The sequence below is a fragment of the Cnephaeus nilssonii genome (assembly GCF_951640355.1).
Source record: "Cnephaeus nilssonii genome assembly, chromosome: 3".
Lineage (NCBI taxonomy): Eukaryota > Metazoa > Chordata > Mammalia > Chiroptera > Vespertilionidae > Cnephaeus > Cnephaeus nilssonii.
Window position 1 is genome coordinate 37,912,502 of NC_137074.1, and position 22,126 is coordinate 37,934,627.

A 22,126-nucleotide genomic window follows, 5' to 3' on the forward strand; every position below is an offset into this window, starting at 1 on the left:
AGAAAGGGAAATAGTTCCTCACCCTACCGGAACCATTAGGTCAGAAAATACGTCATTCATGTTAGAACTTATGCTGTGACAACAAACAACCCCAAGATCTTTTACAATTTTTATTAGAACAACAAAATTTATTTCCTAGTCATACTGCATGACTCTCACAGGTTGAGTGATTTGGTTGTGAAAGGAACAACAAAACAATATTTGAGTAAAGAATGGCCAAAAATTTTCCAAATTTGATAAAAACTGTAAAACCAACAATCTAAGGAGTTCAACAAGCCACAAGCAAAACCCCCAAAATAATAGTGGGTACATTTATTCTAGTTGTTTCAAAACCAAAAAATAAACTAGCTTTATAAAAGTAAAAGGGAAATGTATTTTTTTTAATTGTCTAAAGTATTACATATAGTAGTACATATATCTCCTTTTCTTTCCCCATTGACCTTCCCCCAGCCTCCCCTACCTCTTGTCGCGTGTCCTCATCCCTCCCCCCCAGTGTCTTGTGTCTGTTGGTTGTGCTTATATGCATGCATACAAGTCCTTTGGTTGATCTCTTTCCCCCCTCCCCAACACTCCCCAGCCTTCCCGCTGTAATTTGACAGTCTGTTCAGTGCTTTACTGCCTCCGTATCTACCTTTTTGTTCATCAGATTACAATGTTCTTTATTTTCCATAAATGAGTGAGATCATGTGGTATTTTTCTTTCATTGCCTGGCTTACTTCACTTAACATAATGCTCTCCAGGTCCATCCATGCTGTTTACCAAATGGTAAGAATTCCTTCTTTTTATAGCAGCGTAGTATTCCATTGTGTAGATGTACCACAGTTTTCTGATCCAGTCATCTGCTGATGGGCACTTAGGCTGTTTCCAAATCTTAGCTATGGTGAATTGTGCTGCTATGAACATAAGGGCGCATATATCCTTTCTGATTGGTGTTTCTAGTTTCTTGGGATATATTCCTAGAAGTGGGATTACTGGGTCAAATGGGAGTTCCATTTTCAGTTTTTTGAGGAAATTCCATACTGTTCTCCACAGTGGCTGCACCAGTCTGCATTCCCACCAGCAGTGCACAAGGGTTCCTTTTTCTCCATATCCTCGCCAGCACTTGTCGTTTGTTGATTTGTTGATGATTGCCATTCTGACAGGTGTGAGATGGTACCGCATTGTCATTTTGATTTGCATCTCTCAGATAATTAGTGACTTTGAGCATGTTTTCATATGTCTCTTGGCCTTCCTTCTATCTTCTTTTGAAAAGATTCTACTTAGGTCCGTTGCCCATTTTTCTATTGGATCACTTATCTTCCTTTTATTAAGTTGTGTAAGTTTCTTGTAGATGTTGGAGATTAAACCTTTATCAGTGATAACATTTGCAAATACGTTCTCCCATACAGTGGGCTTTCTTGTTGTTTTGCTGATGGTTTCTTTTGCTGTGGAAAAGCTTTTTATTTTGATGTAGTCCCATTTGTTTATTTTCTCTTTAGTTTCCATTGCACTAGGAGTGGTATCTGTGAACAAATTGCTTTGGCATATGTCTGAGATTTTGTTGCCTGTGGATTCCTCTAGTATTTTTATTGTTTCCTATCTTATGTTTAAGTCCTTGATCCATTTTGAGTTTATTTTTGTGTATGGTGTAAGTTGGTGATCTAGTTTCATTTCTTTGCATGTATCTGTCCAGTTTTCCCAACACCATTTATTGAACAGACTGTCTTGAGTCCATTGTATGTTCATGCCTCCTTTGTCAAATATTAATTGAGCATAGTGGTTTGGGTCAATATCTGGGTTCTCTGTTCTATTCCATTGGTCTTTATGTCTGTTCTTGTGCCAGTACCAGGCTGTTTTGAGAACAGTGGCCTTGTAATACAGCTTGAAATCTGGTATTGAGATCCCACCTACTTTGTTGTTCTTTCTCAGGGTTGCTGTGGCTATTCGGGATCTTTTTTTATTCCAGATAAATTTTTGGAGAGTTCTTTCTAGATCTGTGAAATATGCCGTTGGTATTTTAATGGGGAGTGCATTGAACTATAGATTGCTTTGGGTAGTATGGACATTTTAATGATGTTGATTCTACCAATCCATGAACATGGTATGTTCTTCCATCTGTTTACGTCTTCCTCTATCTCTTTTTTCAGTGTCCTGTAGTTTTCCGCGTATAGGTCTTTTACCTCCTTAGTTAAGTTTATTCCTTGGTATCTTACTTTTTTTGGTGCGATGGTAAATGGGATTGCTTTTTTAATCTCTCTTTCTGTAAGTTCACTATTGGTGTATAGAAATGCCATAGATTTCTTGGCGTTAATTTTGTATCCTGCTACATTGCCTAATTCATTTATTAAGTCTAATAGTTTTTTGATGGAGTCTTTTGGGTTTTTTATGTACAATATAATGTCATCTGCAAATAAGGACAGCTTTACTTCTTCTTTTCCAATTTGGATGCCTTTTATTTCTTCTTCTTGTCTAATTGCAATGGCTAATACTTCCAGTACTATGTCAAACAGGAGTAGTGAGTGGACATCCCTGTCTTGTTCCTGTTCTTAGGGGAAATGGTTTTAGTTTTTGCCCATTGAGTAAGATGTTGGCTGTGGGTTTATCATATATGGCGCTTATTATGTTGAGGTATGATCTTTCTATTCCTACCTCGCTGAGACTTTTTATCAAGAAATGGTGTTGGATTTTGTCAAATGCTTTTTCTGCATCAATTGATATGACTATGTGATTTTTATCTCTCAATTTGTTTATGTGATGTATCACGTTTATTGATTTGCGGATATTGTACCATCCTTGCATCCCTGGGATAAATCTTACTTGGTCATGGTGTATGATCTTTCTGATGTACTGCTGGATCCGATTTGCTAGAATTTTGTTGAGGATTTTGGCATCTATGTTCATGAGGGATATTGGCCTGTAGTTCTCTTTCATTGTGTTGTCTTTATCTGGTTTTGGTATTAGGGTGATGCTGGCTTCATCCAATGAGTTTGGAAGCCTTCCTTCCTCTTGAATTTTTTGGATTAGTCTGAGGAGGATAGGTTTTAGTTATTCTTTGAACGTTTGGTAAAACTCTCCTGTGAAGCTGTCTGGCCCCAGGCTTTGTTTGCTGGAAGCTTTTTAATGACTGCTTCAATTTCTTCCATAGTTATTGGCCTATTGAGATGTTTATATTTCTTCCTGATTGAGTTTTGGAAGGTTGTATTTTTCTAGGAATATGTCCATTTCCTCCAGGTTGTCCAGTTTGTTGGAATAGAGTTGTTCATAGTATTTTTTAACAATCCTTTGTATTTCTGTGGGGTCTATTGTTATTTCTCCTCTCTCATTTCTGATTTTGTTTATTTGGGTCCGCTCTCTTTGCTTCTTGGTGAGCCTGGCTAGAGAGGTTCATCAATCTTGTTTATCCTTTCAAAGAACCAGCTCTTGGTTTTGTTGATCTTTTGTATTGTTTCTTTGGTCTCTATGTCATCTTTCTCAGCTCTGATCTATATTATTTCCTTCCTTCTGCTTACACTGGGTTTTCTTTGTTGCTCTCTTTCTAGCTCTTTGAGTTGTAGGGTTAGGTAATTTATTACCATTGTTTCTTGTTTTTTGCAGTAGGCTTTTAGAGCTATGAACTTTCCTCTCAAGACTACTTTCGCTGTGTCCCATAGATTTTGGATTGTTGTGTTTTCATTGTCATTTGTTGCCATGATGTTTTTTATTTCTTCTTTGATCTCTCTGGTAACCCAGTCATTGTTTAATAGCATGCTATTTAGTCTCCATGTGTTTGATTTTTTTGGATTGTTTTTATTGTAGTTGATTTCCAGTTTTATGCCACTGTGATCTGAGAAGATGCTTGATTATGATTTCTATCTTCTTGAATTTGAAGAGACTTTGCCTGTGACCCAATATATGGTCTATCTTTGAAAATGACCCATGTGCACTTGAGAAGAATATATATTCTGTAGCTTTGGGGTGAAATGTTCTTAAGGTGTCAATTAATTCCATCTGGTCTAGTGAGTCATTTAGGATTGCTGTTTCTTTGCTGATTTTTTGTTTAGAGGATTTGTCCAATGGTGATAATGGGGTATTAAAGTCTCCTACTATGATTGTATTGCTGTCAATCTCTCCCTTGTTATTCTCCAGGAGTTTTTTTTTTATGTATTTGGGTGCTCCTGTATTGCGTGCATATACGTTTACCAGAGTTATTTATTCTAGTTGGATTGCTCCCTTTAGTATTATGAAGTGGCCTTCCTTATTTCTTTTTATGTCCTTCACGTTGAGATCTAATTTGTCAGATAAAGTATTGCTACCCCCGCTTTTTTTTTCATTTCCATTTGCCTGAAAAACCTTTTTCCATCCTTTCACCCTCAGTCTGTGTGCCTCTTTTCTTCTGAGGTGAGTTTCTTGTAGACAGCAGGTAAATGGGTCATGTTTTCTTATCCAATCCATTACCCTATGTCTTTTGATTGAGGCATTTAATCCATTTACATTTAACGTTATTGACTAGAGGCCCGGTGCACGAAATTGGTACACGGGGGGGGGGGGGGTGTCCCTCAGCCCAGCCTGCACCCTCCCCAATCTGGGACCCCTCGAGGGATGTCTGACTGCCCTTTTAGGCCTGGTAGGATCGGGCCTAAACGACCAGTCGGACATCCCTCTCACAATCCAGGACTGCTGGCTCCCAACTGCTCACCTGCCTGCCTTCCTGATTGCCCCTAACCACTTCTGCCTGCCACCCTGATCACTGCCTAACCACTCCCCTGCCAGCCTGATTGATGCCTAACTGCTCCCCGCCCCCAACTGCCCTCCTCTGCCGGCCTGGTCATCCCTAACTGCCCTCCCCTGCAGGCTTGATCGCCCCCAACTGCCTTCCCTTGCAGGCCTGGTCCCTCCCAACTGCCCTCCCCTGTTGGCCTGATTGCCCAAAACTGCCCTCCCTTGCAGGCCTGGTCCCTCCCAACTGCCCTTCCCTGCTGGCCATCTTGTGTCCACATAGGGGCAGCCATCTTGTGTGTTGGAGTGACAGTCAATTTGCATATTATTCTTTGATTAGATAGGATAGCGACATGGTGCATGGGTGGGGGCCGACTGGTTTGCCCCGAAGGGTGTCCCGGATCAGGGTGGGGGTTCCCTTGGGGCATGGGGCGGCCTGGGCGAGGGGCCTGTGGTGGTTTGCAGGCCAGCCATTCCCCCCGGTGACCAAAGTGGAGGCCCTTTATCTGGGAATTATTTATCTTCTATAATTGAAACTTTGTAGCCTTAAGTGGAGGCCTGGGCCAGCCAGGGTGTGCAGAAAGCTTGGCTTCCTCCATTGCCGGGGAAACCCAAGCCTCCCTCCTGTTCTCTCTGTGGCCACAGCCATCTTGATTGGGTTAATTTGCATACTCACCCCTGATTCGCTGGTGGGCGTGGCTTGTGGGTGTAGCAGAGTGATGGTTAATTTGCATATTACTATTTTGTTAGATAGACTAGGTACTTGTTTGCCGCCATTTTTATTCTTTACCCGTGTTCCTTCTTTGCTTTCTATTTCTTTTTTTTACAGCAGACCCTTTAGCATTTCTTGCATTGCTGGTTTGGTAGTAATAAACTCCCTTAGTCCTTTTTTGTCTGTGAAGCTCCCGATTTCACCTTCAAGTTTGATTGATAGCCTTGCTGGGTACAGTATTCTTGGATTCAGACCCTTCCTTTTTATGACTTTGTGTATTTCATTTCATTCCCATCTGGCCTGATGTGTTTCTGTTGAGAAATCAGTTGCTAGTCTGATGAGAGATCCTTTGTATGTAACTTTCTGTCTCTCTCTGGCCGCTTTTAAGATTCTTACTTTGTCGTTAGTGTTTGCCAATTTAATTATAATGTGCCTTGGCGTCAGTCTTTTGGGGTTCATTTTGCTTGGGACTCTGTGAGCTTCTTGGATTTGTGTGGGTTTTTTCTTCCCTATATCAGGGAAGTTTTCTGTCATTATTTCTTCAAACAAGTTTTCTATTCCTTGCTTAATTTCCTCTCCTTTTGGCACCCCTATTATGCAGATATTGTTTTGTTTCGTGTTGTCCCAAAGTTCCCTTAGGCTCTCCTCCTGCTTTTTAATTTTTTTTTTCTAGAAGTTACTCTACTTGGGTATTTTTTCCTACCTTATCTTCTAGCTGACTGATGCGGTCCTCTGCTTCATCTAGTCTACTCTTGATGCTTTCTATTGAGTTCTTTACAGCAGTGATGTCATTTTTCATTTTTTCTTGATTCTTCTTCATTTCCTCTTGGTTCTTACTCATAGTGTCGAATTTGTCTTCCATTCTTTTCATCCACCTTATGACCTTTTCTCTGAATTCTTTCTCTGACAGGTTGCTTGCCTCCATTTCGTTTACTTCCTTTTCTGGTGATGCCTGCTTTTCTTTCATATGTGGGCTGTTTCTTTGTCTCCCCATGTCTGGTTATGTAGTTCTCTCTCTCCTTTCCGTGGTGGAGTGTATAGGTCCTCTGAATCTGCGTGCTTGCGCCACTTGGGAACCGGTGTTCTCAGGTTCGCAGCTGTTCGGTGGGTGCCGTAGTTGTAGATTCCCCGGGCTTTTCAGGCTCCCGATAACATCCACTCTCCCCTTCAAGATGGCACGGTCTCCGCGTCCGAGCTGGTCCCTCCGGGAGGGAATCCAGCAGCAGTGGGGGCTGCCCGGTCAGGGGCGCCCTGTCCAACAGTCCCCCACAGTCTGCTGGAATATAGCTGTCCCTCAACTCACCAACAAACACTCCTTCTGCAACCACACACTCTCCCTTTGTTTTCTCACTCACACACTATCTTTCAGTCTGCCTTCCCGTCGGCAGCCATCTTCGATCTCCCAGGTAAATATATTTAACAATCTAAGATTATAATGTCAAAATTTTAGTGAATTAAAGAAGCTATTTGAAAAGAACTTATATTTGATTATCTTTTCTTTAAGAATTCTGTAGTCTAAAAGATAAAATCCCTATGGTAGCAGTCTGAATATTTTAGTAAATTTGTAAACTTTTCTGTATTTACAAAAAAAATAAAGATAAAAGAAAATGAAGTTATTAGAATGAAAAGGAGATATTAAAAAATTCTTCTGAGATTAAGTGATTGTTCCAAATACTGTACTTCCCGTATACTAGATAAATTACCATATGATTTCTTCATAAATGTTACGTTCTCTCCAAAATCAGAATCAATTTGAACTATATATATAAAACCATTGCCTAATAATAAAGAACTTAATTGTTCTCTGTGTGTGGACTTGAGAAGAAACATGCTTTACTTGCATCCTATCTAATAATAGAGTAATATGCAAATTAGCCATCACTCCGCGACAAAAATGGCGGCCCCCATAGCCACAAGATGGCTGCCCCCAGTCACCTCAGAGCGGGGAGAGCAGGGCATGGCGGCTTCCCGATCGCGGCAGCCGGGAAGCCCCAGACCCTGCAGACAGAGCGTGGAAATGGCGGCTTCCGGATCGCGGCAGCCGGGAAGCCCCAGGCCCTGCAGACAGAGTGGGGAGAGCAGGGCATGGCGGCTTCGGGATCGCGGCAGCCGGGAAGCCCCAGGCCCTGCAGACAGAGCGGGGAGAGCAGGGCATGGCGGCTTCCCGATGGAGGCAGCCGGGAAGCCCCAGGCCCTGCAGACAGAGCGGGGAGAGCAGGGCATGGCGGCTTCCCGATGGAGGCAGCCGGGAAGCCCCAGGCCCTGCAGACAGAGCGGGGAGAGCAGGGCATGGCGGCTTCCCGATGGAGGCAGCCGGGAAGCCCCAGGCCCTGCAGACAGAGCGGGGAGAGCAGGGCATGGCGGCTTCCCGATCGCGGCAGCCGGGAAGCCCCAGGCCCTGCAGACAGAGCGGGGAGAGCAGGGCATGGCGGCTTCCCGATGGAGGCAGCCGGGAAGCCCCACGCCCTGCAGACAGAGCGGGGAGAGCAGGGCATGGCGGCTTCCGGATCGCGGCAGCCAGGAAGCCCCAGGCCCTGCAGACAGAGCAGGGAGAGCAGGGCATGGCGGCTTCCCAATCGCGGCAGCCGGGAAGCCCCAGGCCCTGCAGACAGAGCGGGGAGAGCAGGGCATGGCGGCTTCCCGATGGAGGCAGCCGGGAAGCCCCAGGCCCTGCAGACAGAGCGGGGAGAGCAGGGCATGGCGGCTTCCCGATGGAGGCAGCCGGGAAGCCCCAGGCCCTGCAGACAGAGCGGGGAGAGCAGGGCATGGCGGCTTCCCGATGGAGGCAGCCGGGAAGCCCCACGCCCTGCAGACAGAGCGGGGAGAGCAGGGCATGGCGGCTTCCGGATCGCGGCAGCCAGGAAGCCCCAGGCCCTGCAGACAGAGCAGGGAGAGCAGGGCATGGCGGCTTCCCGATCGCGGCAGCCGGGAAGCCCCAGGCCCTGCAGACAGAGCGGGGAGAGCAGGGCATGGCGGCTTCCCGATGGAGGCAGCCGGGAAGCCCCAGGCCCTGCAGACAGAGCGGGGAGAGCAGGGCATGGCGGCTTCCCGATGGAGGCAGCCGGGAAGCCCCACGCCCTGCAGACAGAGCGGGGAGAGCAGGGCATGGCGGCTTCCCGATGGAGGCAGCCGGGAAGCCCCAGGCCCTGCAGACAGAGCGGGGAGAGCAGGGCATGGCGGCTTCCCGATCGCGGCAGCCGGGAAGCCCCAGGCCCTGCAGACAGAGCGGGGAGAGCAGGGCATGGCGGCTTCCCGATCGCAGCAGCCGGGAAGCCCCAGGCCCTGCAGACAGAGCGGGGAGAGCAGGGCATGGCGGCTTCCCGATGGAGGCAGCCGGGAAGCCCCACGCCCTGCAGACAGAGCGGGGAGAGCAGGGCATGGCGGCTTCCTGATCGCGGCAGCCAGGAAGCCCCAGGCCCTGCAGACAGAGCGGGGAGAGCAGGGCATGGCGGCTTCCCGATCGCGGCAGCCGGGAAGCCCCAGGCCCTGCAGACAGAGCGGGGAGAGCAGGGCATGGCGGCTTCCGGATCGCGGCAGCCGGGAAGCCCCAGGCCCTGCAGACAGAGCGGGGAGAGCAGGGCATGGCGGCTTCCCGATCGCGGCAGCCGGGAAGCCCCAGGCCCTGCAGACAGAGCGGGGAGAGCAGGGCATGGCGGCTTCCCGATGGAGGCAGCCGGGAAGCCCCACGCCCTGCAGACAGAGCGGGGAGAGCAGGGCATGGCGGCTTCCGGATCGCGGCAGCCAGGAAGCCCCAGGCCCTGCAGACAGAGCAGGGAGAGCAGGGCATGGCGGCTTCCCGATCGCGGCAGCCGGGAAGCCCCAGGCCCTGCAGACAGAGCGGGGAGAGCAGGGCATGGCGGCTTCCCGATCGCGGCAGCCGGGAAGCCCCAGGCCCTGCAGACAGAGCGGGGAGAGCAGGGCATGGCGGCTTCCCGATGGAGGCAGCCGGGAAGCCCCAGGCCCTGCAGACAGAGCGGGGAGAGCAGGGCATGGCGGCTTCCCGATCGCGGCAGCCGGGAAGCCCCAGGCCCTGCAGACAGAGCGGGGAGAGCAGGGCATGGCGGCTTCCCGATCGCGGCAGCCGGGAAGCCCCAGGCCCTGCAGACAGAGCGGGGAGAGCAGGGCATGGCGGCTTCCCGATGGAGGCAGCCGGGAAGCCCCACGCCCTGCAGACAGAGCGGGGAGAGCAGGGCATGGCGGCTTCCTGATCGCGGCAGCCAGGAAGCCCCAGGCCCTGCAGACAGAGCAGGGAGAGCAGGGCATGGCGGCTTCCCGATCGCGGCAGCCGGGAAGCCCCAGGCCCTGCAGACAGAGCGGGGAGAGCAGGGCATGGCGGCTTCCCGATCGCGGCAGCCGGGAAGCCCCAGGCCCTGCAGACAGAGCGGGGAAATGGCGGCTTCCTGATCGCGGCAGCCGGGAAGCCCCAGGCCCTGCAGACAGAGCAGGGAGAGCAGGGCATGGCGGCTTCCGGATCGCGGCAGCCGGGAAGCCCCAGGCCCTGCAGACAGAGCGGGGAGAGCAGGGCATGGCGGCTTCCGGATCGCGGCAGCCGGGAAGCCCCAGGCCCTGCAGACAGAGCGGGGAGAGCAGGGCATGGCGGCTTCCCGATCGCGGCAGCCGGGAAGCCCCAGGCCCTGCAGACAGAGCAGGGAGACCGGCATGACAGCTTCCTGATGGCGGCCTCAGGCTCTGCAGACAGAGCCCGAGAGGAGGGCATGGGGGCTTCCGGATCACGGCAGCCGGGAAGCCCCAGGCCCTGCAGACAGAGCGGGGGAATAGCAGGGCATGGCGGCTTCTTGATCGCAGCAGCCGGGAAGCCCCAGGCCCTGCAGACAGAGCAGGGAGAACAGGGCATGGAGGCTTCTTGATCGCGGCAGACGGGAAGCCCCAGGCCCTGCAGACAGAGCAGGGAGAACAGGGCATGACAGATTCCTGATCGCTGCCTCAGGCCCTGCAGACAGAGCCCCGAGAGGAGGGCATGGCGGCTTCCTTAGCACTGAAGCAGAGGGGAAGCCCTAGGCCTGCAGACAGAGCCCATAGAGCAGGGCATGGTGGCTTTCTTAGAGCAGAGGTGGCAGGAACACCCCAGGTCCAGCAGACAGAGCCCAGAAAACAGGGCTTGGGGGCTTCCTTAGCAAGATGACAGTGGGAACACCCCCAGGCCCTGCAGACAGAGCCGGGACAACAGGGCATTGGGGCTTCCTTAGTGTGTCCGTGTTGGCGAAGCCCCCAGGCCTGGCAGACAGAGCACACTGCAGGGCATTGGGGCTTCCTTTGCATGGCGCATGGCAGCAGCAGGCAGAGAGTAGACAGTAGGGCATGGGGACTTCATCTCCATGGCTGCAGGGAAACCTCCAGGCCCTGCAGAGAGCAGAGAACCATGGGGAGTGGGCCTAAGCCATCAGTAGGACAACCCTGAGAGCTCCTGGATTGTAGAGGGTGCAGGTTGGGCTGAGGGACCTCCGTGCACGAATTTCGTGCACCGGGCCTCTAGTAGTATTATAAACAACATTCATAGGATATAGCTCTCATAGTATATAGAATATTTCTCATTAACTCTGAGCAAGTCTAGAGATTTAGAAGTAATAAATAAAAATCCCTGGGTACATTTACTGTGAACTTATCAAATCCCACAATATTTCTTCTCTCCATATGCATTCTTTCTTTATTTTTTAGAATTCCTTCTTGCTAAGTTCCCTCATTTTAAACATACCTTCTCTGTATAAGTGGATCATATTTTTTAATCTTCACTCATAATCAAGCAAAGAATACACAGAACTTATTTTACTAATAAAGTTTTATAACCTTAATTTGGCTAATTAAAAATTTTATACCACTTTGTTGTTAATTAAGTCTTGTTTTATTTGTGACCAAAAACAGAATAGAATTTTGAAGAAGCCATTTAGCACTTGAGATTTTACCTTGGGCCAGTTACACTTCTAATTTATTTACTTTTGTTATCTCATTTAATCTTCACAACAACTTTATGAGAATAGATACTATTATTAGTCACATTTCCAAAATGAGTAAACAGACAAAGTGAGGGTTGCACATGTAATAAAATAGTAAAAACAAGATTCTACTCTAGGTAGTGTGACTTCTGAGTTCATACTCTTAACCATTACTATAATCTAATAACAACTATGTATTTTGCTTGGCTCTTTACAGATATGTCCACCAAATAAAATATAGACATTATTTCACATGTAACATCCAATAAATTGAAGGAAATTTATTATTAAAATTTGAGAAAAAATTATCACTTTTTATAGTAACTTTTTATTATTATTATTATGAATGTCAAGTTTTACTTGCAAAATAGTTCTAAAATTCAAATACTTTCTGCTAACATATCCTTCATTTTATTTAATACTGACTTATTTAAATGAATAAAACTGCATCATGTATAAAAGTAATTAAATATCATTGTAATCATAATAGGAAATTTCATTTTATTTAGTTTTCCTTTTCTATTTGCCTCTTTATAAGCTAATTTGGGGGGGGTGAAAGTATATAGCATAATTGGACAAAAGTATACATTGCAGAGTTTAGTGAGTTATCATAAAGTGAATATCTATATAAGCACTACACTGGTCAAGAAGTAGAACATTTAACAGTATTCTAAAAGTTCCTCCCTCCTCATTCCCTCTCCCAGACCATTAGTCTTCTCTCCTCTCTAAAGGTAGCTATTATCCTTCTAATATTACTATTTAGTTTGGGCTTTTTGAATTTTATGTAAATGGACTCACGGAGTAGATATTCTTTTGTGTCTTTTTTCACTTAATATTATGTTTGTGTTATCCATTTTGTAAATAGCTGGTGTTCATTTCCATTACTGTGTACTTCATTATATGAATATACTGCAATTTATCTAGTCTACTATTAGACATTAAGATTGTTTGCAGTTTGGGAATATTGTAAATAATTCTGTTAACATTCTAGGCAGAAATGCATGCATTTCTTTGATTTTATACCTTGAGCTGTCATAGGTCAATTTTAGTACATTATGCTTTCCAAATTGGTTGTATAAATTACACCTCCACTAGCAGTATATGAGATTTCCTGTTACTACACATTCTATAACCACTCCTTGGTATCATCAATCCTTAATAGTTTTAGCTAATCTTTTATATAGTGATAGTTCCATGACATTTTATTTTGCATTTTTTGGATGACAAATAATATGGACTACTTTTTCATGTTTATTGGCCATTTGGATAAATGTCTGTTCCATTCTATCTCTGGCCTGTTTTTCGCTTTATTTTTTTCTTTATGATTTGTAGGAGTCATTCATATGCTCTGGATAAACACTTTTTTGGGGGGATAAATTCTTTCTTAATTTTTTTAATTTTACATAGGTGGAATGAATGGCTGAATTATGATATATACATTCCTGATCTTCCTCGTGCTGCTCGGCTTTGCCTTTCCATTTGTTCTGTTAAAGGTCGAAAAGGTGCTAAAGAGGTAAATTATATTCACCTTTAGAAACTCTAAATTATACTGCTTATTGAATTTTTATCAAGAAATGGATATTAGTTTTATTTATCTAAAATAAATAATTTAAATGGTAAGATATGTACACATATAATACCTTAATAAAAAAATAGAAAATAAAATAAATAATTTAAGATTTTTAATTAATAAATGTATCATAGAAGAATATCTTGTGAGAGCTTTTAAATTTTATTTATAAATTGTGAGTTTGTCCTGAGTTTGATACTGTTTTGGAATATGCCAAGTGACTACACACAAATATCTGTTAAATAACTACATGCAAATATCTGTCTTGCTTGCTTTGGTTCATATTACCTAATAATAATAATTAGAAAAAATACATGTCATTTAAAATGGGAAAAAGGAAAGCGAGATATTTATACTTTGTAAAAATTAATATGGTTTGTTGTACACATTGTTATGTACATAGTTGTTGAATTCTCCTTTCTGGGGAAGAAAAGTGTTTTGAAACAGTTTTAATAATTTAACCCAATAAGTAGTGAATATTTTTCGGTTTGTTTGTGTGTTTTAAGGAACACTGTCCATTGGCATGGGGAAATATAAACTTGTTTGATTACACAGATACTCTAGTATCTGGAAAAATGGCTTTGAATCTTTGGCCAGTACCTCATGGATTAGAAGATTTGCTGAATCCTATTGGTGTTACTGGGTCAAATCCAAATAAAGTAAGCTTTTTCTTATTATAAATTAGAATTTTTTCTTTTTTTATGAAAGTCAAACACAATATATATGTAATAACTTTTATTCTATCTCTTAGGAAACCCCATGCTTAGAGATGGAGTTTGACTGGTTCAGCAGCAGTGTGGTAAAGTTTCCAGATATGTCAGTAATTGAAGAGCATGCCAACTGGTCTGTGTCCCGAGAAGCAGGATTTAGTTATTCCCATGCAGGACTGGTAAGACAAATCACTAAGTTTTCTTAAGTATCAGCCATAATCAGTGGATTTGGATACATACTCTTTATACAGAAGGGGTTTCATATGTTTTGGTTACATTGGCATAGCTACTATAGGTGCTTGGACAGTGTTGTAATATAATAAAATTCTCCATATGCTAATATTTTTACTGCAGCCCTGCCTATCCTTACTTTATTCAGAGCTATAGCCTGTCTTCATTTAACAAATACTTACTGAATGCCATTAATGTATGACATGTACCAGGCAATAACGTTGTAACCTAAAGAGACCTCCACTGAGTATGTAGTCTCATGGTGAAAATAGATAGTAAGCAGGTAAAAGCAAAAATATAAGATTATAGATCATGATAAGTGCCAAGAAGGAAAAAGCAATAGTGTGCCAGTAATGACTAACAGAGGGATGGGAGAAAAAGGCTAATATCGGGTTCAGAGAAGACCTTTCTGAAATAGTAACTTTGAAATTTAGCCGAAGTATAAATATACTAGGGGCCCGGTGCATGAAATTCGTGCACTGGGGGTGGGGGTGGGGGTCCCTCAGCCCAACCTGCCCCCTCTCACATACTGGGAGCCCTCAGGGGATATCCTACTGATGGCTTAGGCCCGATCCCCACGGGAAGCGGGCCTAAGCCGCAGTCTGGCCTCCCTTTATGGGAGGCAACTGGGCTGGTCAGGGGAAGGCACCAGCCCCATCATCCTGCTGCTGCAGCCACTGCCAGTCACCACAGCCACCAAGGTGTTTTCATCAACACGACTCCAGTCCCTTCACCAAGAAAAAATGACAGTTTTCTTTAGGCATTTTCAAGATGTGTCTTTCATAGGATATGACATTTCTTTCTTTTTTCTTTTTATCCTCACCTAAGGATATGTTTCCATTGACTTTTAGAGAATGTGGAAGAGAAAGGGAAAGACAGAGAGAAACATCAAAGTGAGAGGAACACTTTGGTTGCCTCCTGCATGAGCCCTGATCTGGGCCCCGGCCAGGGAAGAGCCTGCAACCTAGGTACATGCCCTTGATCAGAATCAACCCAGACCCTGCTGTCGGCAGGCCGAGGCATTATCCACTGAGCCAAACTGGCTAGGGCAGGATATGACATTTCTTAGCCCTCCAGCAGCGGACCTTCATTTTTTTCTCCAGAAGTGTGGTGGAAAAACCTTAGATCACCTTTTTGGATTCTTATTACCCAAGTTACTAAGAATATTACCAGTGGCACACAGGAATCTTAGCCAATGGGCAGTCAGAAAAGGTGTTTCCGCTATAGTTCACACCAATCATCGGCTGTGCCCTGCCCAGGCCTAAAGACTCTGGCCAAAGCTTTAGGCCTGGGAAGGGGACCTCCAGCTCCCTGTGATTGCAGACACCACCCATTGGGCAAGGGACCCCAGCTCCCTGCAATCCACCACAGGAGCAGAACCCCTCGCAGGAGCAGACCCCCAGTTCCCTGCGATCCATCGCAGGCTCCCTGATGTTGCCCAAGGCCAGAAAAGCCTCCGGTGGAGGCTTTCCCCACCTTGGGCTCAGCCACACCCCAGCCTTCCTGCCACGGATCGCAGGAGCCGACCCCCGGTTGCCTGCGATCCGTCATAGGCTCCCCGCTGGTGCCCAAGGCCGGAAAAGCCTCCGCTGGAAAAGCCTTGGGCTCGGCTGGACCCCAGCGTCCCTGCCACGGATCACAGGAGCCGACCCTGGGTTGCCTGCGATCCATGGTTTCCTGGTGGGCGTGGCTTGTGGGTGTAGTGAAGGTACGGTCAATTTGCATATTACTCTATTATTAGGTAGGATTGTTAGGTGAGCATGGAAGCAGAGGACATTGCTTCACCACCATAGCTCAATCCCCTAGAAAAGTATCCTACCTAATAATAGACAAATATGCAAATTGACCATACCTCTGACACACCCACAAGCCACACCCACAAGCCACGCCCACCATCCAATCAGAGTGAGTATGCAAATTAACCCAACCAAGATGGCTACATCCACAGAGAGCAAGGTTTCCTAGGTAACAGGAAGCCAAGCTTTCTGCCTGCCCTTGCCAGGCCTAAGCCTCCACTCAAGCTACAAAGTTTCAATTATAGAAGGTAAACAAATTCAAACAGAAATGGCGGTAGAACAGAGCTTGAGAGAGCAGGCCAGGGTTGTCCCTGGCAACAGGGGAAGCAAAGCTTTCCGCACACCCTGGCCAGGCTCACCCGCTTAAGGCTACAAAGTTTCACTTATAACCCCAACAGAAATGGCTGCTGGCCACTAAGGGAGCCTCAGGCTTGGCTCCACTCCAGGCTACAAAATTTCAATTGTAGAAGGAGAATAAATTCCAGATACCAGGGCCTCCACTTGGGTTGCCAGGGGGCGTGGCCGGCCTGCAAACCACCACAGGCCCCTCGCTCAGGCCACCCCACGCCCCAAGGGAACCCCACCCTGATCAGGGACACCCTTCAGGGCAAACCAGCTGGCCCCCACCCCTGTACCAGGCCTCTATCCTATCTAATAAAAGAGTAATATGCAGATTGATCATCACTGCAACACACAATATAGCTGCCCCCATGTGGTCAAAGATCCTGCCCCCATGTGGACACAATATGGCCTCCACAAGATGGCCAGCAGGAGAGGGCAGTTGGGAGGCACCCGGCCTGCAAGGGAGGGCAGTTGAGAAGGACCAGGCCTGCAAAGGAGGGCAGTTGGAGGTGATCAACCCTGTAGGAGAGGGCAGTTAGGGGTGACCAGGCCGGCAGAGGAGGGAAGTTGGGGGCAAACAAGCTGACAGCGGAGTGGTTAGGGGGTGATCAGGCTGGCAGGCAGAAGCGGTTAGGGGCAATCAGGAAGGCAGGCAGGCAAGCAGTTGGGAGCTAGCAGTCCTGGATTGTGAGAGGGATGTCTGACTGCCCGATCCCGGTGGGATCGGGCCTAAACGGGCAGTCGGACATCCCTCGAGGGTCCCAGATTGGAGTGGGTACAGGCTGGGCTGAGGGACAACCCCCCTCCATGCACGAATTTCGTGCACCGGGCCTCTAGTATATATATAATAGGATTTAAATATTGATCTAGTTGTCTGATCTTGGCCATAAATTTGGAACTACAAAATAATAATGTAGGAACCATTAACTCTAACTCTTCCTTATTTCTCAAGGACAAAATTGTCAGTGCTAAGAGGAGATGTTTTTGTTCTTTGTTAACTTTTTTTTCTTATTTTCAAATTTATCACTTTCGTTTTGACCTAGTTATAGATCATAGACCAACCAATTGAATATGGGCCAAGAGGTCCTGAAATATGCCTATCATAATTTACATATTCCTGGTGCAATAACAGCAGCACCCAGGGGCAGCCAACAATGCCACATTTAGGAACTTTCAATAGGGAGTTTACCAATCCCTTTTGTAAACTGAATAATAATAATAATAATAATAATCTTTACCCTTCCTGCCTTTGCACTTTCAAAGATATAAAAAGGCTATTTTAAGTACAAATAAATTTAAAATCATTACTGAATTTTGTCAGATACTAAAAGTACAATTAAAATGAACTTTTTTGACATTAAAAAGAGATTCTCTTTCTTGAAATTTGTAGCCACTATTCTATAAGTTTAATTACTTTATGATAACTGCCCTGACCAGGTAGCTCAGTTAGTTAAAGCATCATCCTGACAAACCAAATTTGCAGGTTCGATTCCCAGTCAGGGCACCTGCAAGAAGCAACCAATGAATGCATAAATAAGTGGAACAACAAATCACTGTTTCTTTCTCTTTCTCTCGCGCTCTCTCCCCCACCCCATCTCTCTCCCTCTCTTCCTTCCTCTCATTAAATCAATAGATTAGAAAAATAAATATAATTCCTTGATGATAAATACTAATATTTATTGAGTATTTACTGTGTACCAAATGCCATACCGATCACTTTTCACATATTATCTCATTTCATCTTAAAAGCAAGATGAAATAGTACCTAGTACAATGTGAAGTAGGTACTATTATAATTTTTATTTCACCAGTAAAGAAACAGGCATAAGAAGTCTAAATAAGTTATCTAATGATCTCCCCAATTGGGGCTGGCCGGCCAGACCCGATCTGTGCACAAATTCCTGCACCAGACCTCTAGTTCTGTTATAAATGAGCAGGAATTCCTTAATTTTAAGTTAGGGTTGAAATACTGATAAGCATGCTCATGACATGCCCATATCCCTATCCAATTAGTTGTACCTGTAACTGGAAAGAAAAAGGTGATGTAGAAATTTAAAAATTCTCTGGATCCATTATTCTGATTGGTATCTGTAAGTATAAAAATAGAAATATTTTACAAATATAAAGCAAAGAAGATGACCATTCCAACAAAATTATGAGGCATCAAGGTTTTCAAAAATACTACATTTTGACATGTGAATACGAGAAGAGCCAGAAGTAATGATAAACTAGAACTTATTAGATATGTATTTAAAATCTGGACTTAGTATTTACAAGATGAATATGTTCCAGGCTCATGCACAACAGTTGATAAGCAAGCAGTTAGTTGCATTCAAAGGATGTTGCTTACTTTGGATAATAACCTTGGTTTTACTATATTTAAATTATTATCCAGTTGTCATATAATTGCTTTTCACCATCACTTTATTCTTCTCTAAGTTATTCTATATTAAAAATAAAAACAAATAAAGATAAGTAAATAATGCAAAAGAATTAAAAGTCCATGGACCCAGATGGTAAGTGGTAATGACTACTTTTCCTGGTGAAAGGAGGGTTAAGCATATTTTATCTCTTACCTGAACTGTTATTCCAGTAGCCTCCTGACTGGTCTCCCTCCCCCTGCAGAGGACTCAGAATGATCTTTATTAAACATAAATCAAATCATGACTTTCATTGTTTAACTAGTTTTCACTGAAAATAAAATCCAAACCCTTTACCCTGACCTGAAAATTTCTTATGCTGTGAACATGACCTCCTATCACTCCTCTCCCTCACCTACTGGGCTTCAGGTTCACTGGCCTTCTTCCTGTGCCTCCTTCACACCAAGCTAATTCTTTCCCTAAGGCATTTTCCTTGTTCCTCCATCTGCAATAGTCTTTTCCTATCTTAGTGTGGATGGTTCTTTCTTGTCACTTGGATTACAATTAAATATTACCTTTTCATGCCTTCTCAGAGGCCATTTCTGAGCACCCAGTCTAAAGTAGTCACTCAGTCATTCTCTGTTACATCACCCAGAGTATTTAAATCAACTTGCCAGTATTTTTCTTATTTGTTCATTTAATTTTCTACTGTAACAGAGGCCCCATTAATACAGGTTTTTATAATTTTATGACCCTAAACAGTAAGAACAAGACAAAGCACACAGTCCATGCTTTAATAAATATTTGTTGAGTAAATATGTGCTAATAATATTTCTTGATGCTATTAGATAAATTAACAATGTTTAAATGTATAAAAACCTAGTAGCATGGATGTTTGCTTTCATTTTTAGCCATTAGGAATATCTGTAACCCTTTCTAAAGGATAAAGAATTGTTTTTTATAATACATTAATATGAATTCATAATTATTATATAGTTAATATATCTACATTTAAAGAAAAAAAAATGCATTACTTGGAATTGTACCAAAAGTTGTGGTGTTTTTGGTTCCCAAAAACGCAGTGTACATGGTTTTAATGGGGATATTGCTTCTACTTTTTTCCCTTATTTATTTTTACTTTTTAAATTTGAAAGCCTAAAAGTGACTATTAGGATGTATCCAGGCAACCATTATGAAATAATTTACATTTTAATTTTACTATATTACTATTTCATATTCTCTTATTCCAGAAACATTAGCAGATTACTAAGGAGGGTCCTCATCAGCGCGAGAAGTAACTTATTCACTACTAACCCCTAGTATCCAATTTCTTATCCCTGACTAACTTTGGCAGTTACTATTCTGTGGTTGATGTTAATGTTAACCAAATAAGTTACTGGAAGAAAAAAAAAATAGTTACTGGATTTGTTCCACAAATACTATCTTGAGCTGATTCTTCCCTATTCCTAAAAATAAAGTCTTATCATGGGAATAGTAAACTGTTTCACAGAAGTTAATAAGCAATATAAAGTGAACTGACAGTTTTCTTTCTTTTTTTATGTGGATCACTCATGAAAAATATAGCAGAGAAAATCATATAAGATATTATTTTATTTTACAGAGTAACAGACTAGCTAGAGACAACGAATTAAGGGAAAATGATAAAGAACAGCTCCGAGCAATTTGTACCCGAGATCCTCTCTCTGAAATCACTGAGCAAGAGAAAGATTTTCTTTGGAGCCACAGGTAAGTGTTAAGATGAAGAGTCTCCGTTTCTTATCTTACAGAGGAAAAGAAAGAATTGGCTTTGGCTGATCTTGCCTTTTTTCCTACCATACCTATTAAAGTAAATAAAGCATAATACACATAACTTTTTATATAAACATATCCTTTTTAAAGTTGTAGATATAAATCAGTATTTCTAGAAAAAATCATGCTGCATTGATATTAACTTTGGATATTGAATACTTTTTAAAAAATTCTAATTTGATAACACCTTTTTTAGGATTTGGCTTTTATTTTTGCTTTTTAATAAAATTCAAGATCCAAAAAAATATCCTGTTGTTTTAGATCAATTTAGTTGGTCTAGATATTTCTATTTTTAGGAATTCCCTTCATTTTCATTTTTTTCTTACACTTCCTCAAAGTAATAGTATAATGCCTTATTTTTACTTATGAAGAAATTATCGTACTACTTGGTGACACTTTTATTTAAATAAAGCAATTGCAGTGCATTTCTGCAGAAGTTCCTTAAAACATAAATTCTTTCCCGTGACCACAGTAGAAGTGGTGACTCTTCTCATGGTCCAAGTTGCTTACTGGGTGAATAAAATGAGCTATATAAAGAGTGTTATAAAATAAATTCACAATTTTTCCTAAGTACCTGCCTTCCATTTGGATTTTTCTTTTGCCTCCCTTGCCATTATAACTGGAGCTAGGTATCTGTGTACATAAATATGCAACAAGATGTTAAAACACTGATTTTTATTTTTTATTTTAAGGAAGGCTAGTAACGATAAAACCTAAGTGTTTGGAACTTCTTAAAGATTGCATAGTTGGAAATTTAGACATCTAGGCCTTATAAATAACGTGCAAGAATGTTTTTTATTTTGTTTTATCTTTTCCACACAGGCACTATTGTGTAACTATCCCTGAAATTCTACCCAAATTGCTTCTGTCTGTTAAATGGAATTCTAGAGATGAAGTAGCTCAGGTAAATGCGTGTTTGAGATTCCTGAATAGCTGTTGCTTGAATTGTTTTCTCTCACAAATTCTGCATAAATATGAGGTGAAATAGACTGTTGTAAGTTAATTAATAATGGTAATATAGTAGAGAAAAATACCATTCAGACTGCTTCCACTGATAAAATTAATTAGAACTGAACATTTTAAGCACTGAATTCATAAGGGAGCTTTTATCTAAACTAATTTTAAAATGAAAAATTAAGACAATGTCTGAAAAGGGTTCATTCACAACTGTCTTTGCTTTACAAATATGATTTGTGGTCTTTCTCATGCACAGATGTACTGCTTGGTAAAAGACTGGCCTCCGATCAAACCCGAACAAGCTATGGAGCTTCTGGACTGCAACTACCCAGACCCTATGGTTCGAAGTTTTGCTGTTCGATGCTTAGAAAAATATTTAACAGATGACAAACTTTCTCAGTACCTAATTCAGCTAGTACAGGTAAAATCATGTAAAAAAGAAAAATTATGTTTTATTCTAAATCCATGCAACTTCCAAAACCTCTACTGTATTAACTGATTTTATGCTTTTTTAAAAATTAGTTTTGTCACCAGTAGTATCTACTTTCTTTCTAAAAAAATTACCTTTAACTCCAACCATGCAAAAATTGACCCTCGTTGATGTAAAGTTGTTTTATGTTTGTTTGTTTTTAAACACATAGGTCCTAAAATATGAACAGTATTTGGATAACCTGCTTGTGAGATTTTTACTCAAAAAAGCATTGACTAATCAAAGGATTGGGCACTTTTTCTTTTGGCATTTAAAGTAAGTCAAATTATTTTCCCATTAAATTATCTACAGACATATTACTTTCTTAATGTATGTACAAATATGCATACTTATATACTATAGCTTTTGTTTGTCTGGAAGAGTTTTCCATACTGAAAATATGTGATAACCAATGATGAGTTTCCCCTCAACCTTTTCTCTTTAGAATTAAATAAACAGTGAAATTCAAAACTGAATTTTTTACAGGAATGAGTGCTGAAATATTTTTAAAGTCTTTGATTCTACTTTAAGTGAAGTTAAATTTG

General features: G+C 43.1%; 1 protein-coding gene across 1 annotated transcript in view; it reads left to right on the forward strand.

The window, feature by feature from the left end:
- Positions 1-22,126, forward strand: part of PIK3CA (phosphatidylinositol-4,5-bisphosphate 3-kinase catalytic subunit alpha) — a 79,721-nt gene that overhangs the window by 43,896 nt on the left and 13,699 nt on the right. The window contains exons 7-13 of the mRNA XM_079762660.1: positions 12,745-12,850; positions 13,414-13,566; positions 13,659-13,796; positions 19,968-20,092; positions 20,978-21,059; positions 21,369-21,533; positions 21,754-21,857. Coding sequence (XP_079618786.1) covers positions 12,745-12,850; positions 13,414-13,566; positions 13,659-13,796; positions 19,968-20,092; positions 20,978-21,059; positions 21,369-21,533; positions 21,754-21,857 — 873 coding nt within the window. The remainder of the gene's footprint in view (positions 1-12,744; positions 12,851-13,413; positions 13,567-13,658; positions 13,797-19,967; positions 20,093-20,977; positions 21,060-21,368; positions 21,534-21,753; positions 21,858-22,126) is intronic.